Here is a 24,302-nt window from a genome sequence, read left to right as displayed (position 1 = left end):
CTGGGTGGGTCTGATACCCTGGCCATCCTGCAAATTTTACATGATGACACGTAATATAAACTGTTCCATTATTTTGCCAGGTATAGAGGTCAGGCTGACTGGTCTATAATTGCCAGGATCTTCCTTTGCACCCTTTTTGTGAATGGGTATCACATTGGCCAGCTTCCAGTCATCCGGAACCTCACCAGTAATCCATGACTGTTGGTAAATGATAGAGAGTGGCTTTGCAATCTCATTTGCCAGCTCTCTCATTACCCTGGGGTGGATCCCGTCTGGTCCCATAGATTTATGAATGTCCAAGCATTTCAATAGTTCTATAACAGCCTCCTCTTGGATAATGTGGGGACCATTCTTTTCCCTAAAACCATCAACCAGCCTAGACAGACGGGAGTCTTGAGGGCAAGTCATCTTCCCATTAAAAACCGAGGCAAAATAGGCATTAAACACTTCTACCTTCTCCTCGTCTGCAAATACTAACTTCCCACCTTTGTCCAGTAAAGAACAAAGGCTGGTCCTACCTTTCTTCCTACTATTAATATATTTATAAAAACATTTTTTATTATCCTTAACAGCAGTCGCTATCCTGAGTTCAAACTGAGCTTTGGCCTCCCTAATTTTTTTCCTGCATACTCTAGCAGCCCTCTTGAATACTTCCTTGGAGACCTGACCCTTTTTCCAACTCTGATACGTCCTCTTTTTATTCCTAAGTTCCTCCAAGCTCTCCTTTCCCAGCCAGGCTGGACGTTTGCCCCGTTGACTGATCTTTCGGGATACAGGAATGGTTTGTTCCTGCACCCTCAAGATCTCTGCCTTGAAGTAAGCCCACCCTTCCTGAACTCCTTTATTTTTAAGGGTGGCTTCCCAAGGGACGCTCTGAATTAATCTCTTAAACAGGCCAAAGTCTGCCCTCCGGAAGTCCAGTGTACGAGTTTTACTGGTGCTCTTCCTAATATCGCCAAGTATTGAAAACTCTATTATATCATGGTCACCCTGCCCCAAACGACCTCCAACCATCACATCCCCCACCAGCCCATCCCTATTTGTAAATAACAGATCTAATGTAGTCCCTTCCCTGGTGGGTTCATCTACCAGCTGTAACAAAAAGTTATCCTCCATAGATTCTAAGAATTTTCTGGATTGCCCCTTTACTGCTGTATTAAGTTCCCAGCAGATATCTGGTAGATTAAAATCACCAACAAGAACAAGGGTTGATGATCTTGAAACATTGCACAACTGCTTATAGAATAAATCGTCTACTTCTTCTTCTTGATCGGGTCGACGATAACAGACTCCCAATATGATGTCGGCGTTGTTGGCCTTCCCCTTGATTCTTATCCATAAACCTTCAACACCTTCTTCCTTTGTTTCAATTTCAATGGCATTGAAGGTTTGCTTAACATAAAGAGCTACGCCACCTCCTCTTCTTCCTTTTCTATCTCTCCTGAAGAGTCTGTATCCAGCCAATGTAGTACTCCAGTTATATGAGTCATCCCACCACGTTTCCGTGATGGCAACTACATCATAGCTTTGCAGTTGTACCATGGCCTCCAGCTCTTCTTGTTTATTGCCCAAACTGCGTGCATTGGTATACATGCACCTCATCTGGGCAACTGAGTTCACCCCTATCTTACACTTGCAATTCTTGGGCCTATTTCCAGTTAGCTCAGCTGGTTCCCTTTCCCCCTTCAAGCTTAGTTTAAAGCAGTTTAAAGCTCGCTCAATGAGGTCTGCCAGTTCATGAGCTAAAATTCTTTTGCCCTTAATGGAGAGGTGTACCCCATCTGATTCCAGCAAAGAAGATGCTGTAAAAGTTTCGCCATGGTCATAAAATCCAAAATTATGTCGATGACACCAACCCTTAAGCCACTTGTTAATGATACGAATTTTTCTATTTCTTTCATCATTATCCTCCACCACCAAAGGGACTGAGCACATCACTACCTGTGCTCCTGCCTTGTCAATTATCTGACCCAGTACCCTGAAGTCCTTCCTGATTTCCTTAATGCTCCTCTTCTCGATCTCATCACTGCCAGCCTGAACTATCAGCAGTGGATAATAATCAGAGGGCTGAATCAGTCCAGGAAGTCTCTCAGTAATATTTTGTACCCGGGCCCCAGGGAGGCAACAAACTTCCCTGTGGGATGGGTCTGGTCGACATATAGGGCCTTCAGTTCCTTTCAGGAGGGAATCACCTACGACGATTACCCTTCTTTTCTTCTTGGTACTAGAGGTAATAACTCGTGTTGCAGGTGAAACATAATTAGGAGGTTCACTAGGCAGACAATTCTCTCCTAAACCATCTAGTTGTATCTCTGGATCCAATAACTCATACCTGTTCTGTAGTGGTACTTGGCTGGATGATGGAGGGGGGCAGATTTTTCCATTTTTACCACCCCTCACAGGGACCCATTCCCATTCCTCTTCATCCACCAAATGCCCTTCTAGCGTCTGAGAGTGGGAGGCATATAAATCCTCAGTCTCTTGATTAGTAACCTCCCTTAAAGATGATAGGGCTGAACTCCACCAATCTATTTCCCTTTCACTTTCCCTAATACTCCTTAATCTTTCTACTTCCTCCCTAAGCTCAGCCACCATTAAAAGGAGGTCGTTCACTTGTTCGCAGTGTAAACAGTTCTCCTCCACAGCACTCCCTGATGCCACCAATAAACTCAAACATTCTGGGCAGGGGTGGGTCTGTACACTCACATCCTTTTTGGAGGGCCCAACTTGATCACTTATACCAGCCACAGCTTTTGATCTTGTAGAAACCATTGTTAACAAACACCCCAGAAACAACCAGACAGTAGGGGATTCAAAATCCGGAGGTTCAGCAATCCGGGAATTCAGGAATCCGAGAGTTTAGGAATCCAAGGATTCTAAAATCCGAGGTTACAGGAGTCTAGGGGTTTAAAAATACAGAGATTTGGAAATTAAGGATCTAAAAATCCAGGGTTTCAGAGTTCCAGGAATTCTCCAGCAGTAAGTAGGCACCACAGAGCTGCTAAGGTAGTAGCAGCTTCGAGGGATGCAGAATGCAGGGAAAGGGAGCAAAGCACAGCTCCACAGAACAGCTCCATGACACAACTCCGCGGTACAGCTCCGAAGATCACCTCCACAGCACAACTCCGCGGCACACCCCCACGGCACAGCTCTGCGGCCCAGCTCCGCGGCCCAGCTCCGAGGCCCGTTCCGCGGCTCAGCTCCGCAGCACAACTCCGCGGCCCAGCTCCGAGGCCCAGTTCCGCGGCTCAGCTCCGCAGCACGACTCCGCGGCCCAGCTCCGAGGCCCGGCTCCGCGGCACAGCTCCGCGGCAGTACTCCGCGGCCCAGCTACAAGGCCCGGCTCGGCGACACAGCTCCTCGGCACAGTTCCGTACCACAGCTTAGTGCAGGGTCACTGTCTTGTCCGCCATTAAAAAAAAAAAAAAAAAAAATTCTAACTGCAGTTGGAGAAAAACACATCCTACACTTATCCAGGCCACCCACACACATGACTGAACAATGTACAGATGACTTGAAAGCCTGAAAGTTTCAACGACCACAGGATTTGGAAAAGATGCTACAGAATGGAAGAGAAGAGCTGTGCTTAAAAAATGAAAAAGCAAGCAGAACTGCTTGGGCATTGCTTTGGTAGTGGGTTTTTTTCTCTTTTCCTTTTTTGTTAAGTTTTCTTTTTCCTTTTTTCCTATGTTTTCTATGAAATTAAAACTGGGAAGGTCTAACCTCTATTTCTCAGGATATTTATCACATGTCTACCCTGTCCACTGAAAAATTCTTGTCCCTCAGAAACAGAGTTCCAACATTGTTCAAAAAACAAGTGGGAAATGTCAGGCATGGCTGGAGGCCAAAATGGCAGGTTTCTGAACTGGTTAGGTTTCTGAACTGCCACTTCCCTTTCTGATACAACCAAAGCTACAGCAGATGCTGCTGTGCTGCAGGGGCATTTTTAGAAGGGGACCTTGGTGGAAGTGGTGCCAGCAGATGGCAATGGGATTTTGTCCAATGGCACACACAACATGGGACAGGTGAGAAAGACAGTGGGATCAGTGAGTATTTGCACCTTACCAAGACAGGGGTTGCATTCCAGGAAGGAACTTCTCGTTCTACCATTTCGATGCCCACAATTCCCAAAGACCATATGTCCACTTTGGGGCCACATGGTTGACCTGTCACCACTTCAGGCGCCAGCCACCCAGCAGCGCCGGCCACGGAGCTCCGTCTGCCCTGCTCAGGGCTGAGCTGAGCAAAGAGGCCAAAGTCAGCTGTGGAGAAAACAACAAACCATGAAAGCCAGCTCCAGTTAGGAAACCAAGCAAAAGAATTCCCCACTCTCAGGCTAACAATGTGCTGTTGGATCTCCTGGAGAACTGTCCATGCTCGATTTCCTTGGGGATTTAGCCAAGGGAGTATGGAATTGGCCACTTCCAAAAAATCCCAGGTTTCTTAACGCTCCTCACAGCAGTGGACTTCATTCCCCTGAAGCTTTAGATTGTAGCTCCCTCTGTCTGGAAGGGACACACACAGAGCAAGGCCACTCTTGACTGCTTGTGGCTCCTTCTACCTCTGTGCACATTCCAACTGTGCCCTCAGCTCGCAGCAGGGGTCCCTGCACTGCCACCAGCACCATTTCTGGGGAGCTGGCAGTCACTCCAAGCAGCCCCACACCCACATCCCTGGAACGCTGCACCTGACCAAGAATATACTGACCCAGCTTGACAGAGCCATCAGTTCTGAGAAGGATGTTGCTACTCTTCACATCTTGGTGGATGACGTGGTTTGAATGAAGAAAATCCAGTCCTTGCAGGCACTGAGAGAGAAAACAGAAAGAGGAGGGCAAAAATGAGTGCTGTGATTTCATCACACAAGAAAGGAAACAAAGAATCTAAAAGATTCCCTCTCCAGGGGAATGGGGAGTAATGGCAGAACAGTAATGGCCACTGAGAGGAAGAGCTTGCTGCTCCAACACTTGCAGAGCAGGACCTTTCTGAGGAAAGGCACGTCAGCTTTTGAAAGAGCAACAGCACCTGCTGGTGTAGGCTGTCCCCTGCAAACCAGCCAGGGTGACTCCTGCTGCAGTGGACGTGCTTTTTCCATGCAGAGGACAAAGGAGGAGTTTTGAAAGGAGAAGTCCCTCCCTTTGGTGTTTAGTGGATCACTTTTGGGTGGGAGGCTGCATGACAAAGATTTTCTTGCTGGCCTCAGCACAGGCTTGGAAGTATCACATCAGTCACCTCCCGCAAGCAAAGAGCATTTTGGCTGCACTTCTATCCTTTTCAGCTGAGGACCGTGAGAAATGAGTCTTTTTGCTTTGCTGGTCATTTCATATCCTGCCACCAGCTCCTTTGCTTTTACTGGCAAGGAATGCAGTGAAGACAGACTCCAGGCAAATGTTTAGAGAGGCAAGGTGGAGAACAGCAAATACAAATACAAGAGACAGAGCAAGAATACAACAGCAGGAGATAAGAGTACTGGCACTGAGTACAGGGAGTGGCAGGGGCACTGGCAGGCCTTTCACTTGAGATGCTTTTACTTGCCCATAGAATAGCAGCAACACAGAAACAAAGCTTGGCACAGGACATCACTTCAGCTCTGAGCCCCCGTTTCCCAGACAATCCTGCCCAAGCCCCTGGAAACACAGATGGGATTGCGGACCTCCCGACTGATGGCTGCCTCTCATCTTCCGACAGGTAGGTCTGGCTGATGACATTGCTCAGAGTGCCTCCATCCATGTACTCCATAACCAGGGACAGTTCCTCACCCAGAAGGGAGCTGAAAGAAGGAAACAAGGGCATGGAGATGAATGTTCATGGCTAGGTTGCTGTTTGGAAAAGAAGGGTTGATTCTTCTTTTCAGGTCCCTTTGAGACAAAGACAAAAAAAAGGAATGGACATTCCCTCTTGGCTGTGCATTGTTTGCCATCTGTGCAGTCTCAAGGAGAAAGACACAGCTGCAAAAAAGGAGATGTCTTAGATGGGCAGCAAGCAAAATGTGCAGTTTAGAAACAGCCCAGGTAAAAAACCTGTCATGCATGGTGTTTCTGGAAAAAAGCACCTAGCCTTCCTGGCATGCATAGCAATGAAAACCAGTGGCAACAATCCAAGGGAAATCCTTGTTAGTGTACCTGGACATAAGAAGACACTTGAAAAAAATCAAGATCTAAAACAAAGTGGTGGCTGTGAATATAGAGATCATTGATTTAGTAAGACACAAATCATCCGGGTTTTTGAACAATTTTCAAATACCATGTGCCAGCGAAGACTGATGCAGACAAAATGCAATCCCTTCCCATCCACTGGAGATGAAAAGAGCAATAATAGTTAGCCAATAATTACAGCTCTATTTTCTGCCAGTGACCAAAGTGGGATTTTACCTTGCATGTTTGCAATATGTAAACAAACATTCATGGGAAAAAAACACAACTCACCTGTCTAAACAGTTAACCAGGTTGGGATTTCTATTCACCTTCATGACCATGAGTTCATTGACTTTTAGTTCCTCCTTGCTCAGTCCTTGAAGCTGTATTTTCTTGATGGCTACCTAAAATGACATTGAAAATCAGTAACATGAGAGGTTGGTGGCACGAGACCACAAGGCACATGGAGCGAGTGATTTTGCAATGACACAGCTGAGCTGTGCCAAACTGCCTTGTGATCAGGCACTGCAGTAATTAGGAACTGACATTCCAACAGCCCATTTCTCTGCTCCCTTGGGAGCCAGTTACAGGACATGTGGGGGCACTGACATTTTGCCTTGACCACTTGGTAACAGCGGTGTCTCAGTTATCATCCACAAACCTCTGACCACACTCTCTGCTGCTTTGTTTGGGACTCAGAAGAAGTAATCCATGCCTTAATACTCTGTGCATACATCTTGGGCTATGGGCATGGCTTAGGGCTTTTAGGGACGCCTTGCAGATCTCTCCCTATGTGCAGTTCCCAAGTGCAGCACTGCAGGTGGCTAAGGATCTGCCAGTAACTTTCAGATGGATTTGCTGGCAGCCAGAAATGAGAATCCAGGACTCTGAAGCTGTAGCCCCAAAGAGCAGTGAGGTGCTCGAAGGCACCACCTTTGTTTTAGCAATGGAGAGCGAGTGGGCGCGGCCTTCTCTGAAAGGAACCACTGCCCTCCGTGCCTTCCTTCCAGCAGCTGAGGAGGACAAAGTCCCAAATGTGTTTTGTGGGCTGGCACCAGTCTGTGCTTCTTGTGCCTTTTCAGCACAGCTCTGCCCAGAGCTCCAGCCACAGCTCACACCAGAGGGGAAAGCCCTCGAGTGCAGCAGAGTCTGCAGGGGCTGTTCACATTTACCTCTCCTCCTGTGGTAGTGTTGAGTGCTCTATAAACGTCTCCAAAACTCCTAGAAAAAAAACAGAAGCAGAGAAAGGAGAAGCCATTTAGATCTTGCAGTGAAAGCCAGCCCACACAGGAGATCTCTGCTGTAAATGCCTGCAGGACACTGGAAGCATGAAGATGTCTTTGACAATGCCTTCTGAGCACACCTAGAAATTCTGATCAGCACTGACAATCTAAGCACAGTGCCTGAACACATTTGCAGTTTGTCCAACTTCACGCTTGATACCTATTCCACCAGCAAAACACCTGATGCATAGTTTTGTACCATTAACATTGCTTGGACTCACCCACTGCCAATATTTTCCAGTTCAATGTATTTTAGAATAGGACCTTCCATCTTCACCATTCTCCCTGAGGGAAACAAAATGCAAGATGTTCACTTTAAAGCAGAGATCCCAGCTTCCAGGAGATACAAAAGGCAGCCCCACTGTCTGGAGCTCTGAGCCTCCCTTGGTGGACAGCTGACTAACAACAACAGGAACAGCAACTGGAACACCAAGAAAAGAACAGCAGGCCCACAGCACAAGTGGCCATCACAGAGACTGATTTCCAGCATCCTTTGAAGTGAGAGACCTCTTGACAGCAGACACACAGGGAAGCACAGGGAGATACATTCAGAGGAGACTGAGACCAGAAGAGAATACCTACCTAGGCAAGTAAGTTTGTCATCTAGAAACATTAAGGAGAGCTGGAACTAACAGTGCCTTTGTTCTCTTGGGAATAAACACTGTGAGATTTAGAAAAGGTTTCCTACTTGCTAAGATTAAATGCACCAGGACATGTAGAATCAATTCCTCTGAACCGATGTCAAGTCCAGAACAGGAGGAATATTGCCAAGTGTTCCCATCTTTTCCACCTTGCAGCAGTTTGCCAGAAGAATGACTCTGCGTTTGTAAACCAGAGCAGCTCATGCTAGAACCGATCCCCATGGGGCTTTCAGCATCAGGACCCTCACCCTTTATGAGCAGGCTGAGCCCGAAGACGCCCTTGCCCGTGCCCCGCGTGAAGAACCACACCGCTTCTCTTCACCCTGACAGCGCGGATCAGTCGCTCCCATTGCACTCACCCTCTCGGCACCGCACACGTCCCCATCTTCCCAACCCGGCACGGCGGGCATGGGCACAGAGGACAGCAGTGCTCCTCAGGCGTCCCTGTGACACAGAGAGCTGCCCAGAGGAGATGCTGACCCTCTGGTGAGTCCAGGCTGTGCGAGGCAGAAGCCGGCCCAGAGAAGGGGCTGCTGCCTCAGGCAGCTCCGCGCTGCAGCAGCTGGGCAGCAGTGGGACCCTCCCAGCCAAGGAAGGCTCCAGTCTCTGCATTCCCACAGCCCTCAGGGGCAGGGCAGCAACCACAACAAGGCTGGCACAGCCCCAGCATGAGCACTGACAGGCACTGATGGGAAGAAGCCAGAGTGAGCCTGAGCCCCGGACAAGCTGTTGCCCCCATTCAGGACACAACAGGATGGGCTTTGAGATCAGCCACACCCAGGCACAGATCAGTGCCCTTTTTGTCCCAACAGGTGATGGTAGACACAGAATCCACTGGGCTCTCTTCTCAACCCTACCAGATCTTATCTGAGAGCACAGCACTGGCAGCCGTTAAGGGCAAGAAGCAGATTCATTGGGTTGTGCTGCAGAATCACAAAGGGCTTGATGTGTTCTCCTAGAGACTGGTCTCAGCAGGGCTTCTGCCAGTGGCTGGGACTCAAGCAGTCACAGCCTTCTGCTGATCCAGGAACAATCCCTGCTTCTGCCTTCAGGAGAGAGAAGGGAAGCCCAGGAAAACTCCAGCCAGTCTAAGCTGCCCTCAGAGGCAGCAGGAACACCCAGAGCTCTCTCTTGCTGCCTGGGAGCACTGCCAGCACTTCTGTGACACTAAACTGAGGAGAACCCTTTGGTACAGCTATGCTGACACGCGCACACAACTCACTGTGCCTCAGATAAGAAAGATACCAGATGCACTCTGCTGCTCCAGGGAGTCACCCGCCATCTCCTGTTGCTGAGCAGCAGCTGGGTCAGCACGGGAGGAGAACCAAGGGCTCAGGCTCCACTTCTTCAGCTGGAGAGCAAAGGCTCCTTGGGATGGCACTGCTGCTTCTGCAGCAGCTTCAGTGTCAAAGTCGGTGTAGATCTGAGACAAGAAATGAGTTTATGTCAGGAAGGTCTGGCAGAGATTGCCCTGAAATGCAAGAGAGATTGCCATTTGAAATGCAAGCCCTTAGGAAGCTGCTGTCAGCCACATGCAGAGCTCTTCAAATGGATTGCTTTGGATGTCCACTTGTGAAACCAAATGGTCAAAACCAAAGGCTGGTTTGACTCGAGTTCATAGCCAGTTTTTTGTTCTAAAGGATGACTGCAGCAATGACCGCTCCACTTCTCCCAAAGACTCCTTTCCCCCTCCTAGGTCTGCAGATACATTTGCAGCTCCTCATTCTAATGTTCTACCTCCTGCCATGAAATTCTCTTTTTCTGCACCTTCCTCGGGACGTGCTTATCCTGCAGCATCTCTGGATGGGTCAGTTCCTGGGCCTCATGCCAGCCTTGGGGCTCTTGGTTGCCCGTCATTTGCTGGAACTCTCTGCAGGCTGCCAGGTAGGATGGCGACACTTCCACCTCAAGTCAAACAGAACAAAGCAGTCAGAGACTACAGCTTGTGCCCGCCAGCCAGGAGCCATTGACTGGGAAGAAAGTAAAGGACAGGAGCAGATTTGCAAGGGATACAGACCGCTTGTAGCTCATATTCCAAATCTATGTGAGTGACCATGTTCACCTGCAAAAACACCTCAAGAAACAAGGTCACCTGGAAGAAGCCAGCAGGAGTTCATTCAGATGACTGCTGGCTAAATGGCCAAAGGAGTAATGCCACTGCCTAGAGCATCAGCTGAGATCCAGCAGAGAAGGAAGTGTCCTTGAGAGCAGCTCTGACAGAGGCCTCATCAGGATGGCACTCAGAGGCATCACCCACCCCCTGCTGCTGCTCTGCACTGGAAAGGCAGGGCAGGCAGAAACCACCCCTTGGGTGACTGCAGTGCCTAGTGCTATTTCACTCGCTTTTCTACAGCCTTTTGCTCCTGAAGGAGGTGATTCATTTTCTCTTTGATGATTTTAATTTTTTCATCTAGCCTCTTCTTCCTTGCCTTTATCCTAGTCTCAGTTTCTTGCAGCTGTGCCTCCATCTGTTCATCAATTTTCTGTAAACAACAATGGAAAGGACTCTCTTTCATGAGTGGAGTGGCTGCCATTCCTTCATTCACCTGTTTTTGTTGATTGCCCCTCTGCATAGGGAGATTCTTCTCCTCTTGGATGTCTTCATTCCTCCTCTTCACTGCCATGATGGCACTCGGAGCTTCAGGCAGCTCTGCTTGTGGCTCTGCCTTGATGTTCTGTGCACACAAAAGCAGAGCAAGGGACTGAGAGCTGCCATCAAGCTCAGCTTTTCCCTCTTTTAGCCTCAAAATCACATTTATTCAGCCCCTTCTTTCTGCTTTTCCACTCAGCTCTGCTTCCACTGTAACCTTCCTGTCCTGGTGCTGATCTCTGCAGATTCCAAGGCTCTGTGCTTCCAGTGCCTGTGGGACTCCTGGCCTCCTCAGTCCCAAGAGCTCTGGTTTATGCCCCTCTTCCTGCCCTTCCCTCTGTCACCTGGCCAGTCAGGCTCACCTGGCCATTCTCCTGTGGCTCTTCCACCTGCTGCCTGAGCTGCTCTTCCTGCTCTCGGGCAGGGAACAGCTCTCCCTGAGTCTGGCATGGCAGCTCAGATGAGTCAGTGTGCTCCTGCTCTTTCTCTAGAAGCACCTGCACAGAAAGCAAGAGAAGATGGGTTTCAACTTCCCATACACCCTTTGTGGGCCAAGACTCACAGACTGCTGGGCTCACACGCTCCCAAATCACTGTGCTGCTGCTCTCCTGGGTAGTTCTCTGCCCGAGGGGAGGCACAGATTCCAAAGTGACCCTGGCCCTACAGTCAGGAGCCATCTGGGACTGAAGCTCCAGCAGCCTCTCAGGCAGCTGACGGGGAAGGGATGGCATTTCTCAAGGGTCTGGTGAGAGCCTCCCTCTGCTTCTGCCGTGTCCTGTTTGTCTTTCAGTAGTGACTGACACCCCGCCCTGTCCCACAGCTCCATCCTGGCTCTGCAGGGGCTTCCTGGGTGAGCTCACTCCTTGTGAGAGACACTTCTGGAGTTCGCCTTCTCTTCAGGCCTGCACCACCTTTGCGACTTCCTGACATCCACACTCTTGTTAGAAAACCGGGTCATCCAGGAGATGAGGATGCATGCAAAGATCTCTTATGGAAGTCAGAGAACCTCTGTGGCCACCTCAGTATATGGAGGAGGACCAAGGTGTTTCTTTTCCCTCTTTTGTCAACTGAGAATTCTGACCAGCACTAACAGAGTTTCTCATAAGGCCCCATTAACGAATGCACTTACACAGCCCTGGGGATGCCAGCGTAGGAAACCATGTGTCATGTAATGCAAACCATGTGTCATGTATGAGCAAAGTCACCAGACCCCAGCTACAGCATGGGATAGTTCCACTCCCTTAGGACATGCAAAAATTTAAAGAATAAAAAGAAGGCTTCAGGGCACAATAGGCTGGAGGAGGAAAACATGAGGGGAAAAAACAACCATCTCTGGAGGGGGAAACATCTCTGCCTGCTCAGGATCAGTCAATGGAACTTGTCTCTACTTCTCTCCTGAAGGGATGCCTTTAGGTGAGTTTTGCATCTTCCACTGGTTTGGAGCTGAGCCAGGAAGATTCAATAGACAGATAGACAGACAGATCTCACTTTTTTAATCTCTTTTTACTGTGCTGTGGCATTTACATTCTTTGAATACGGAGAGATATAGTTCCTCTCTCTCTCCTAGGATTTTTTTAAGGGAAGGTAGTGAGAAACTTAGAGAAGAAGAGAAAACAATTATCTCTACTGGCTGTTCTTTTTGTTTAGTACATGTAGAATGTGTTACAGTGATTGTTTACTGAAAGTGATTTGTTAATTGGATTTTAGTGGTAGTTGTTCAGCTTGATTAGCTAATTAGATAAAATCTGTGTTGTGACTGTCTGGAGACAGTCACGAGTTTTTCTTTAGTAGCTTTTTAGTATAGTATCTCTAAAGTATAGTTTTAATATAGTACTAGTGTAATATAGCATAGCCTAAGAAAGCATTTTTTTAACCTTCTAAATCATAGAGTCAAAGCACATTATTCGCCATGTGGGGGTCACCCTGAATCAATTCTGTCCCTTCTGTCGCTACACACGTCAGCACTCGGTAGCAGTGCCCCAGTCAGCAGCCATCCTGAATTTGCTCTCCTGTTGCTTCAGTAACCACACTCTTGGGGAATCTGGAGCGTGTGGGTCCTTATGGAATGCAATCAGACCCAGAGCATTGCACTGGGAACTGCACTCTTTGTGCATCTGTGCTCGGGCAAGTTCTTCTCCTGGACTCGACCACACTGATGGGGCTAAAGTGGCTGGAATCCGAAATGCAGCCCAGCCCCTCCCAGCACCTCTAATCTCTGAGCACTAGCTGGAATGCAAGGGCATTGATTTCCTGCTCAATTCCCAAACACAACACACACTGATTCCCTGGGCAGCCAAAAGACACGGGAGTCATTAACCTGAAAGTGATGTGTTTCTTCCAGTGCTGGAAAAGGGCAGGAAAGATTGAGTAAAAGCTCCCTTGCTCCCTGGAGAAGGAGAAATTGCACAAGGCTTCCCCTTCTAGCAAACAAACAAACAAACAAACAAACAAACAAACAAACAAACAAAATATGCAATTGTTACCTACTCCAGTGTCTAAAGCACTTGGATGCAGTGAAGGGATGTTTGGCAGGGAAACAGCCCTTGTGCTGAGCACTGGCTCTATGGATCTAAGGCAGGGATCTATGGAAGTCTGCCTGAAGGTCCCTCATGAGCCCCCATTGTCCAGGCTAAAGCTCCCTCAGCACCTCCTCACTGGCCTTGTGCTGCACCCCCTTGCCCAGCTCCCCTGTCCCTCTGTGCCCACGCTGCAGCCCCTCCATGACTTTCTGCTTCCCAGGGCCCACAGCTGCACACAGCACTCCAGCTGTGCCCGCAGCGCTGCCCAGCACAGGCCACGCTCCCTGCCCTGCTCCTGCTGCCCTACTGCTGCTGGCACAGCCACCGTGCCCTTGGCCTTCTTGGCCCCCTGGCCCCACGCTGCCTCATCTTCAGCTGCTCACGGCCGCCAGCCCTGCGTCCTTTGGGCCCACGCAGCTCCCCAGCCACAAAGGTGCCCACTGCACTTCAGATACTGCAGGCACCATTGCAAGATGGCCTTCCTGTTCTATAACCACATCTTCTAAGTAGATATCATAAAGTTTGATAGGAATAGAATTCTAAGGGACTCTGACTAAATTAAAATGGTCTAATTCAACTGTACAGGAAATTGCTCCTAAGTAAACATTCCACCCTATCTGCCGTCAGCAAGCAAGGTTCTCTCTGCAACACTAGGTTTGTAGTTTTTCAAAACTGATATAGAAATTTAAAATATCCATTTCGCACTTTGTTATTTTTCTTCAGGCATGAAAATGGATTTTCTTTCAGCCTTCCTAGCTGGCTCTCTACTTGCCAAGCTCTGGCCACGCTCTCAGCCAGCTCCACAATTCTTAAACACCAGGAACATGAAATGTTCCTTTCTCACTCACCTCAGGATCTTCAGCACTGCTGAATACACGCTTCAGGTGACCTGTAGTGGGAAGGGAAAATGAACCAGATGCTGTCAGAAAACTGCCTGGGCTGCTGAATCCCACAGAACAAGTCAACCCAAACAGAGATGATTTCCCGTTTCACAACATCCCTCCAGCAGACACATTTCATTCACACAGCCAGCAAGGAATCAGGACAATATTCTTGCTTGTGCCTACACTTCAGCCTGTTTTGCCAGTAAATGAATACAAATATGACCAAGAAAATGCAAATTGTTCTTTAACACTCAGTGCTCCTGTTCTACCAAAGACATAAAACAGCTTCTGAAATCCTCTCCTTGAGGTTATTTTCTTTTTTTTAATCAGTTGCATGCACCGGTTCTCATTAACTTGCTTGAAACAGTTGCTCAGAAAAGCTTCCCAAAAATCCCTCTGAACTGTGGCAGACACTCAGTGCTTTGGAGTTTGCATTTCCTTGCAAAGGGAATCACTATTTTAGCACTTTGATAAAGGTCAAGTTAGACAGTCAAATCCTTTCATGACAAAATTTAAAAAGAAATAAGCTTTCTCTGAATTCTGGGAACAACTGCAGAGTTTTTAGAAGGCCTTCCAAGAAGCTCTGCCAGTCTACAATCTCAAAGGTGTCTTGCTTGTCCCAGCAAACTGAGGAAATGACAGACACTGCTGCCACAGACTCTCCCCTGGAGGGAACGGAAGCCCTGCAGGTTCCCCTGCAAATGCTGCCCCTGTAGCTACAGACACCCCCTTTTTAGCTGAACTTCTTGACAGGAGCTTTACTAAACCAGAGGCATCCTAAAGCTCTTTCCCTTTCAAAATCAGTAACTCAGCCACCAGCAGAAAGACATACAAAAGCCAGGTTAACCTAAGTAGAATGGAAAACTCTACTTACGTGCAAAGTGTGTAACGTAATACGCGGAAAAACAAACACCATAAGCAGCAAAAGCTGCTGTGGCCAGATGGTGAATCATATTCCCAGAGCTGTGCCAGTCTTCTCCAACACTAGAAAAACAAATGGCCTCTCAGAGTGCAACTACCCACTGACCAATGCTCCAACCAGGAGGGTTCTCCTGATGTGAGCAAGGCTGCTCTGACACTCAGGCCTTCTGTGCACCAAGGCAACCTTCTGATGTCACCACAACGATGTGGCAACCATGCCGTGACATCACAAAGCAAAGTATGACAAAGAAAAGCATCACAAAGCACGTTAGTCTGTGAATTTATGCAAAGCAATAACCAACCTTCCGTACAGCAAACACAAAAGAGCCTGGGAAGTTCTTCTCTGTCACAAAGAAGCACAAATTCCCCTCATGGTTCAGGGGATCTAAGAGGAACTCCAAGAGTGCCTCAAGCACCTACAGCCTGTACCCCAGCTGAGCACTCAGATGGGACCCAAGCAAAAGAAACCAGACCAAGACAATGGCCCACAGCATTGCACATGTGAGAAATTACTCTCACTTTTAACATTGTAAAGGTGTAGTAAACCTTAACAAAGGACTGAATAAGGAAAAATTGCAGTATAGGGAGTCTCTGTGACTAGCAGCCACGTTCTCATCTACAAAAACGATGCTCTGCCTTTTATACTCTTAGCCCCTCCAAAAGTTTTCTCAGTCAACTCTTTCTCTGCTGTCTATTGGTGGAGATTACTTTCTTGCATCCTGACTGGAGGTCAGGTGTTGTTACACCCTGCCTGCTGGTCACAAGCCAGCCCTCCCCAAATGCCCTGACTACCAAGGCTATTACAAGGGGGACGGGAAAGAGGACTATGGGAGGATATATTACAATACCATCACTACACATTTGAACATCCACATAACATCTACTTCTTAATTGTCAGACCCAACCATTGCATTACTCGTCCAGAACACACAGAACCAGGAGAGAGGCCACTGTTGGCATCACAGCTGAAATGTTTCCTAACAAATCTCCCCACATATTTGCACCTTTATTGGACATGCCCAGGGCTCCGGTGCGGGTACATCTCTGCCTTTCTTCCCCTTTGGCAGCAGTTGAAATGGCAGCATCTGCCCGCCAGCAGCAGCTGCTCCCAGCTGGGAACACCACTGGTGGTGCTGATTTCCAGAGGCTTCTGTGTGCCAGGGGAAGCCAAGTCAGGAGCGGGTTGAACGGTGCTGGCGCTGCTGCTGCTCTGTGCCAGAGAGCCCCGGCTGGGCAGGGCACGGTGCCCACTGCGCTGCGGGCTCCTTCTCCTGCCACAGCTGGGCACACCTGGGAACAAGGCATGACAACCTGTGGGCAAGCCAAGGGGTGTCTGGGGCTGCACTGCTCTGCACGCACCCAGCACACCTGCAGCACACAATTTTACCCCTCAAACGGGTAAACCAAAGGGAAACAGCTGGAAAAGATTTCATTTCAACCATTCCTTATGCTTCAATAGAAATGACCAAAATGAACGTTACCGAGCAGGGCCCGATCCACACTGCAAGCTCAGTGTGAGAAAAGAGGCATTGCTTTATTTCAGTGCTGGGTGCGTGAGGAATCACTTCCCTGAAACATGCACACCCACGTGTTAGTATCCACGGAACTAAGACATTACTTTCATTACTTTTATTCATTCCTTTGCTCAAACTCACAGGCTAAACAATCTCACAAAGTGTTTGACATGTTTAAATCACTTCCCCAAAATTACCGACATTTAGAGTAGGGGTCTCTTGAGGGTCTCTGGTGGTCATGGGTGCCCAGCAAGGTTATGGAACAGATGACCTTGAGTGCCACCACAGGGCACCCACAGGATGGCCAAGGGATCAGAGCCAGCCAGCGTGGATTTAGGGGTGGCAGGTTCTGCCTGACCAACCTGGTCTCCTTTTATGACCAGGTGACCCGCCTGTGGATGCAGAAAAGGCTGAGGGTGTTGTGTGCCTGGATTTCAGCAAAGCCTTTGAAACTCTCTGACAGCATTCCCTGGAGAAGCTGCAGCCCACGGCTTGGGAGATTGAAGAGCTGGCTGGAGGCTGGGTCCAGAGAGTGGTGGGGATGGTGCTGCATCCAGCTGGTGTCCAGGCACTGGTGGATTCCCCCAGGGATCTGTGTTGGGCCCAGTCCTGTTTAATATCTTCACTGATGATCTGGGTGAGGGGATCGAGTCCACCATTCACAAATTGCAGATGGCACCAAGCTGGGTGTGAGTGTGGATCTGCTGGAGGGCAGGTAAAGAAGACACAGCCTTAAGCTGCACAGGCGAGGTTCAGGCTGGACAAGAGGAAGAAGTTCTTCACAGAAAGGGTGAGTGGGCATTGGAATAGGCTGGCCAGGGTGGAGGTGGCAGAGTCACTGTCCCTCTCCAGTGGCATTTAGTGGCATGGTCTGGGTGACAAGGCAGTATTAGGGCATTGGTTAGACATGATCATCTCAAAGGTCTTTTCCAGCCTATAAGATTCTGTCATTCTGTGATGATTGGGACACTCTGGGGCCATTGTGACACTGCAGGGCCTAGTGGAACTAAGAGGACTGTGCAGCCCCATAGAACCAGGGGTCCACTGTGGTGCTCTGGAGCCCCATAGAACCAGGGAGTGCACTGTGACACTCTGGGTCCTCATGGAACCACAGAGGCCATTGCGACATTGCAGGGCCTTGTGTAACCAAGGGGTTTCACCATTTTGGCACTGCAAAACCAAAGATACCTTTGGGAGACTCCAGGGCCCAGTGGAATCAAGGGGCTGTTCTGACACTGCGGGGCCTCATGGAACGAAGGGGACATTGTGACACTGCACAATGCTGTGTAACCAAGGGGCCACGGTGACATGATGGGGCCTCCAGGAATCTGGAAGAACGTTGTGACACTGTGTGGCCTCATGGAAACAAAGAGTCCATTGTGACACTGAGGGGACTTGTGGAGCCACAGAGACCATGGTGACAGTGTGGGACCTCATGTAACCATGGGGCCATTGTGACACTCTGGGGCCTCATGGAACCAAGGGCCCACTGTGGAACTGCAGCACCAACGAGAACATTGTGACACTGTGAAGCCCCATGGAACCAAGGAGTCCATTGTCAAATATTGGGGCCCTATGGAACCCAGGAGACCAGTGTGACAGTGCAGGGCCTGGTGTAACAAGGAGGTCATTGTGACAATGAGAGGCCTCATGGAACCAAGGACATCTTTGCAGATGACATCAAGCTGGGTGTGAGTGTTGATTCTTTGGAAGCATAAGAGGGCTCTGCACAGGGACCTGGACAGGTGGATCTAGGGGGTGAATCCAACAAGGTCAGGTTTAACAAGTCCAAGTGCCGGGACCTGCACTTTGGCCACAACAACCCCTGCAGCGCTACAGGCTGGGGACAGAGTGGCTGGACAGCAGCCAGACAGAAAGGGACCTGCAGGGAGTGATAGACAGCAGGCTGGGCATGAGGCAGCAGCGTGCCCAGGTGGCCAAGAAGGCCAATGGCTCCTGGCCTGGATCAGGAATGGTGTGGCCAGCAGGAGCAGAGCTGCTGTGCCAGCACTGATCTGCCCCCAGCTCAGCACACAGACATTGCTGCTGCAGCTCCAGAGAAGGGAACACAAGGACATCTCTGGAAAAAAACTTGGCTGGGAGATCCTTTAGTTCCTTTAAAGCCAAAAGAGTGTGGCCCCTCATTGACACAGCCTCTGGCCACAGGGAAGTTGGAGAGAAACAAAATGAGAAAAGGCAAAAACAATGACATTCCTTTGTGGACAATATGAAAAACTAATACAAAGGAAAAAAACAACAAACCACAACCAAAGCAACAAGAAGTATGAAAGATGTCTTTTATTAGAAGTGATTGGCAGAAACTGGCCAGCAGTTTAATGTCCCTGGAAGCATCCAGTGATCAGTCTCCACACTGCAGCCTTGAGCTCCTGGTTCCTCAGGCTGTAGATGAGGGGGTTCAGGAATGGAGGCACCACCGAGTACAGAAATGACACTGCCAGATCCAGGGATGGGGAGGAGATGGAGGGAGGCTTCAGGTAGGCAAATTCTGCAGTGCTGAGGAACAGGGAGACCACAGCCAGGTGAGGGAGGCAGGTGGAAAAGGCTTTGTGCCGTCCCTGCTCAGAGGGGATCCTCAGCACGGCCCTGAAGATCTGCACATAGGAGAAAACAATGAACACAAAACAGCCAAAACATAAACAGACACTAACTGCAATGAGCCCAAATTCCCTGAGATAGGATTTGTAGCAGGAAAGCTTCAGGATCTGTGGGATTTCACAGAAGAACTGGCCCAGGGCATTGCCATGGCACAGGGGCAGGGAAAATGTATTGGCTGTGTGCAGCAGTGAATAGAGGAAGGCACTGGCCCAGGCAGCTGCTGCCATGTGGGCACAGGCTCTGCTGCCCAGGAGGGTCCTGTAGTGCAGGGGTTTGCAGATGGACACGTAGCGGTCGTAGCACATGATGGTCAGGAGGAAATACTCTGCTGAAATGAAGAGCAAAAAGAAAAACACCTGTGCAGCACATCCTTCATAGGAGATGTCCCTGGTGTCCCAGAGGGAATTGTGCATGGCTTTGGGGACAGTGGTGCAGATGGAGCCCAGGTCGCTGATGGCCAGGTTGAGCAGGAAGAAGAACATGGGCGTGTGCAGGTGGTGGCCGCAGGCTACAGTGCAGATGATGAGGCCGTTGCCCAGGATGGCAGCCAGGGAGATGCCCAGCAAGAGGCAGAAGTGCAGGAGCTGCAGCTGCCGCGTGTCTGCCAATGCCAGCAGGAGGAAAAGCCTGATGGAGCTGCTGTTCGACATTTGCTGGGGCTGCACATGGGGACCTGTTCATGGAGAAAGGACAGTGACAAGTCAGGAGAGGTGCTTGGAGTCAAACCTGGGCAATTCCCTGCAGACTGTCTTGCTGGGACTCACCCACCCTTGTTCTTTCTCTGGGAAAACCTTCACCCAGGTCCCTGCCTGAGCTCCAGTTATGCAGGCTGAGTTTGCCAGGAGCAGCTAGGCTTGTGCCTGGAGGCTCTTGAGGAGCCAGCCCTGCCCCACTGCCCTGGGTTTGTGGCCATGGGGCACAGGGACAAGGCTGGATATTCAGGATTTTTCAGGGGAATCACTCAGAATGGACATAGGCTTGGTAGCATCTGCACTCCTAGGTTTTCAGGACATGGATTACAGGAGCTGTTTTAAGGACTTTTTTCCTAAAAACAGATCATTCTTGGCTCTCTGAGGTCAAAAATCCCCAGCATTTCTGCTACACTCAGATTTTGCCACTGCCAGATGAGAGAGGCAAAGGATTCCCTGTGGCTCAGGGAAGGTGAGGGGCTGTATGGGCTTGTTCCCAGCTGCTCTGGCTTTGCACCTTAGGCTGCAATCAGAGCACAATCACACTCCTGGGTCTCCCTGGGATAAACCAGACCCTGCCCAGAGCAGAGGGATCCCTGAATGTCTCACCCTCCCTAAAGGTCTCTGGGCAATGTCTCAGCATCCCCTTGTGCCAAGGACACTCACGGCTCCCTTGGCAAACCCAACAGCATTTCCTCAGCTCTGGCAGCTCTGCCCTTCCCCGTGGGACATTCAGGGAACTCCCAGAGGCTCTGGCACAGATTTGCACCCAGGAGGGCAGCTCAGAGCTTGGAAGGGCACAGCAAGGAGATCCCCGGCTGTGCCCATGATGGGATCTCAGGGAGGGGGCTCAGCTCATTCCCCTTTCCCATGGACTGCTTTGCCCACAGCCCCACAGGTGTCAGGGAAGCTTGGACACCCCATTCCCATGGACAGCCCTGCCTGGCAGGAATGCCAAGGGCAGTGCCTGACTCAGCTGCTGCAAATGCCAGAGCCTCCCTGAGAGCAGCAGATAACAGTGACAATATCAGGGCACAGCAGAACCCAGAGAAGATGTTGTGGTGCTGTGCCTGAGAGGGCAGGGCAGAGACAGCCGGGCACTCAGGACAGTGTTCCCCTGCCCAGCTGTGCCTGGCACCTCCCACACACCATCCGTGCCCTCATCCTGCCCCAGCACTGCTCTCTTCAGCCCCCTCTCCTTCCCTGAGCATCTCCCTGGGCCTGGACATTCCCTCCTGAGAGGAGCCTTGTCCCTGCCAGCGCTCATAGAGCCCATCCCAGCCTGTGTGCCCTGGCTGGGGCCCTACAGAAACCTGCCTGTGTGCAGGGCCCTGGCTGGGGCAGGCTCTGTGTGCAGCTGGGCAAGGGCAGCTCAGGAGAGCCCTGTTGGGCCCTGCAGAGGTGATGCTGCTGCTGTCCAGGGCTGAGGAGTGGCTGAGGGCCTTTGGGAGGCTCCCAGCAGAGAGACTCTCCACCCAAAGTTACAGTTCTGGAGTCTGTGTAAATGTTCAAACATTTCTTTAATGATCCTGTGTGTCCCTTTCAACTCAGAAGGTTCTGTGATTCTGGGATTACAATTCCTGTTCTGCTTCTCTCATCCCCCTGTTGTCTATAATCCAAAGAGAAAAAAAAACCCTTGCAGCAGTGTTAGAACAGTAAAGCAAAGTAAAAACGAGACATTTATTGGAAGTTTCCAGGTGTCCCAGTAAGGATGTGGTACACCCAGCTCCTGATTTCAATGATTTATTAAGGTTGATTAATTAGGATATTTAACAGGAACATCCAAAAGGAGATGCATTTTCCCTAGTTACACACCCCTGGGTCAGCCCATTGGAGTAGGTCCAAAGGCTTCTTTGCCTTCACTTTTTATAATGACTGCTCATATTCTGCTCATTCTCAAAACCCAAAATGCTCCTATATGTCCAGTTCCTGGAAGACTATATAGTATTTCAGGACTATATAAAAGAATAGGACTAGACAGCATTTTAGGAATATATTTAGACAGTCAGGGTATTAAGAGAAAGGTAAGGAAACATACTAGATTTAATTCAGAATTAAAGCTATATAAGAATATAATAGTGGTTTAATACAGTTAAGAGTTTAGTAGAGTTAAGTAAGGATTATAGTATTGTAACTATATAATAGTAATTTAGAGAGCTATGAATATATAAAAATGTAAAAAGTACAAAAAACTTTTTGTCACCACCCCAACATTCCCATCTTTCTCCAAGTAGGAAATTGAAAACACTCTCAGGAAAGCTCCTGATCTTTACAGCAATCCCAGGCTTACCTTCTTTGGGAAGTGTCCTCTGGAGCTGTGCCCAGGCAGGTCTGGAGCTGGGAGCAGCCCTGCCCCACCCAGCCCCTCTCAGCAGCAGCCCCTGCCCAGCTCAGGGTGGCTCCTTCCCCCCACAGCTTCTCCCCAGCACTGGGAGCAGCTCCCCGGGCCGGCTGAGAGCTGTCCCTGGCAGGCAGCAGAGTCCCTGCCCCAGCACAGCGCCCTGGGCTGCAGGACCCTGCTCTGCAGGACAGCCCTGGGCACCCCTGGCTGCAGCCCCGGCTGCTCAGCCCTGCAGCAGAGCCTGGCAACAGGAGCTGCCTTGGGCTGTGCCTGGGCTGGGGCAGCAGGGAAAGCCAGCCCTGCCTTAGGGCCACAGGCCTGCCCTGGAGCAGCTCTGAGAGTTCTCCTGAAAGGTCCTAAAAGCTGTGGGATGTGCCAGCTCCAGGAGATCCCTGCAGGAATGGCAGCTTCTCTTCCCACAGCCAGGGAATGACTGTTTCAAACCTGGGCTGATTTCTGCTCTAGTGAGCCCTGAGTAAGCTCTGCTCTGTGCTCCCAGCCCAGGCTGAGTTTAACCCCTCTGTGCCCCTGTGCTGTGCCCAGGGTGGCTGCAGGCAGTGTCCCAGCCCTGCTGGGCTGTGCACAGGAGCTGCTCCTGGCCAGAGCTGTCTCTCTGCAGCTCTGCCCTCGCCAGGAGCTGCCTCTGTGCCGGGAGCCTCTCTGCAGGTTTTTCAAAGGACTTTGGGTTTGGCTTTTGTCTTGCAGTCTCTAAGAGGTTTGTGCAATCATGGGCTCCAATTATCTGCTGTAATTAGTCCCTGGAGAGGCTTTGTCAGTAACAATACTCATTGGGGCTCATTAATACTTAAGGGTACTTTAGTTTTTTTAAGGTATTTGGTGTTTCCCTTTTGATACAGGCTCTGTGAGAGCTTTATACAACCATGGCCCCAATTATCTGCTTTAACGAGTCCCTTGAGAGCTTTGTACTGACACTCAGTAGTGCTCCTTAATACTTTGAGATACTCAAGGTTTTTAAGGTACTTTGGATTTTCCTTTCTACATTGAATCTCTGAGAGGATTTCATGACATCCTGGCCTCCAATACTCTCCTCCAAGGAGTCATGAGGAGCCTGTGTTGGGGATGGACCTCAGAGGGACACATTCATGCCTCAAGACACTTTGGGTTTTTTTTCCGTCTTTCACTCCTGGAAAGGTTTGTGCAATCTCTTCTCAGGCCCTGAGGTTTCAGGGCTCAGGTCCGAATGCACCATGGGGCTCATTATGATCAAGTACATCCTGACCAACCATGGTTTTGCTTTGATTTCCTTCTACTGTAGTGCAGTTCACTAGAAAGTTCTTTTTCTATTGTTACAGAGAAATATTTCAAATAACTTCCAATAAATCCATATTCCTGTTTTAATGGTGTATGGTTCTCTTTAGAGAAGAAATGATAGCAGCATTCTGTGACTGATAGACCCAGGGGCTTTCCTAAGGAGGTCTGGCCTGCTCTGAGCAGCTGTGTCTTGAGATCTGACTCAGTGTAGAGAGCCTTGCTCCACATTTCCAAACCCCATCCTGTCTCTCCTCACTCACCTGGGGTCAGCTTATCTTGGAGAACTTGCTGCACTCAGTCAAAGTGAGGTTTTTCTTCTTTTATTTTAGTAATCTAAACCTCCTAAGCTCCCTGTTGAATATGGACACCCTCCTCAAGTGTGTGCCAAGCCCAAGCTGCCACCAAGACCACTCCAGACCTGGCCTGGGCCAGCTGTGAGGATGTGTGGAGGCCCAGAGCCCTGCCATCAGAGTCTCAATCCCCTAGAAATGGAGGACTGGTTCCAGATAAGAGGAATAGGCTTTCAGGTTAGGGTGAGATGCTTTCTTCTCCTATTGATCTTTGCAGACACATGATTCATGTCACGTTATGTTACCCCATTGGCCCATTGGCCTAATTATCCTAGTTAATCTCCTATTGCCCATGTTTGTTTAGCCCTAGAATGTTCTCCCTCTGTCCCTCCACTGGCCCTAGTTTGCTGCATTCCTTCACCCTTGTTTCCCTATTGGCTGACCTGACCTCTGACCCCTCCTCTGCACCATTTTCCCCCATATCCATTGGACCCTGACCCTCAGCTCCACCCTCACTACCCCATATAAGACCCTGATCCCTCCGCCTACACCCTGTCTTCATCCCTGGACCCTGTTCAGCTGTGTACCCTGTTCCTGTACCAATAAATC

General features: G+C 49.7%; 1 protein-coding gene across 1 annotated transcript; it reads right to left on the bottom strand.

The window, feature by feature from the left end:
• Nucleotides 1-18,789: 18,789 nt before the first annotated feature.
• On the bottom strand, nt 18,790-19,688 carry LOC134420513 (olfactory receptor 14I1-like; the record flags this gene model as incomplete). The annotated part of the gene is made up of 1 exon (XM_063160670.1): nt 18,790-19,688. A coding segment is annotated over one exon (870 nt), but the record flags the coding sequence as incomplete, so codon positions are not given.
• Between the last annotated feature and the right edge of the window lie 4,614 nt (nt 19,689-24,302).

This window comes from Melospiza melodia, chromosome 7, assembly GCF_035770615.1.
Source record: "Melospiza melodia melodia isolate bMelMel2 chromosome 7, bMelMel2.pri, whole genome shotgun sequence".
Lineage (NCBI taxonomy): Eukaryota > Metazoa > Chordata > Aves > Passeriformes > Passerellidae > Melospiza > Melospiza melodia.
The sequence above is the reverse complement of the archived record's forward strand: the minus strand, read 5'-3'. Positions and strand labels throughout refer to the sequence as shown.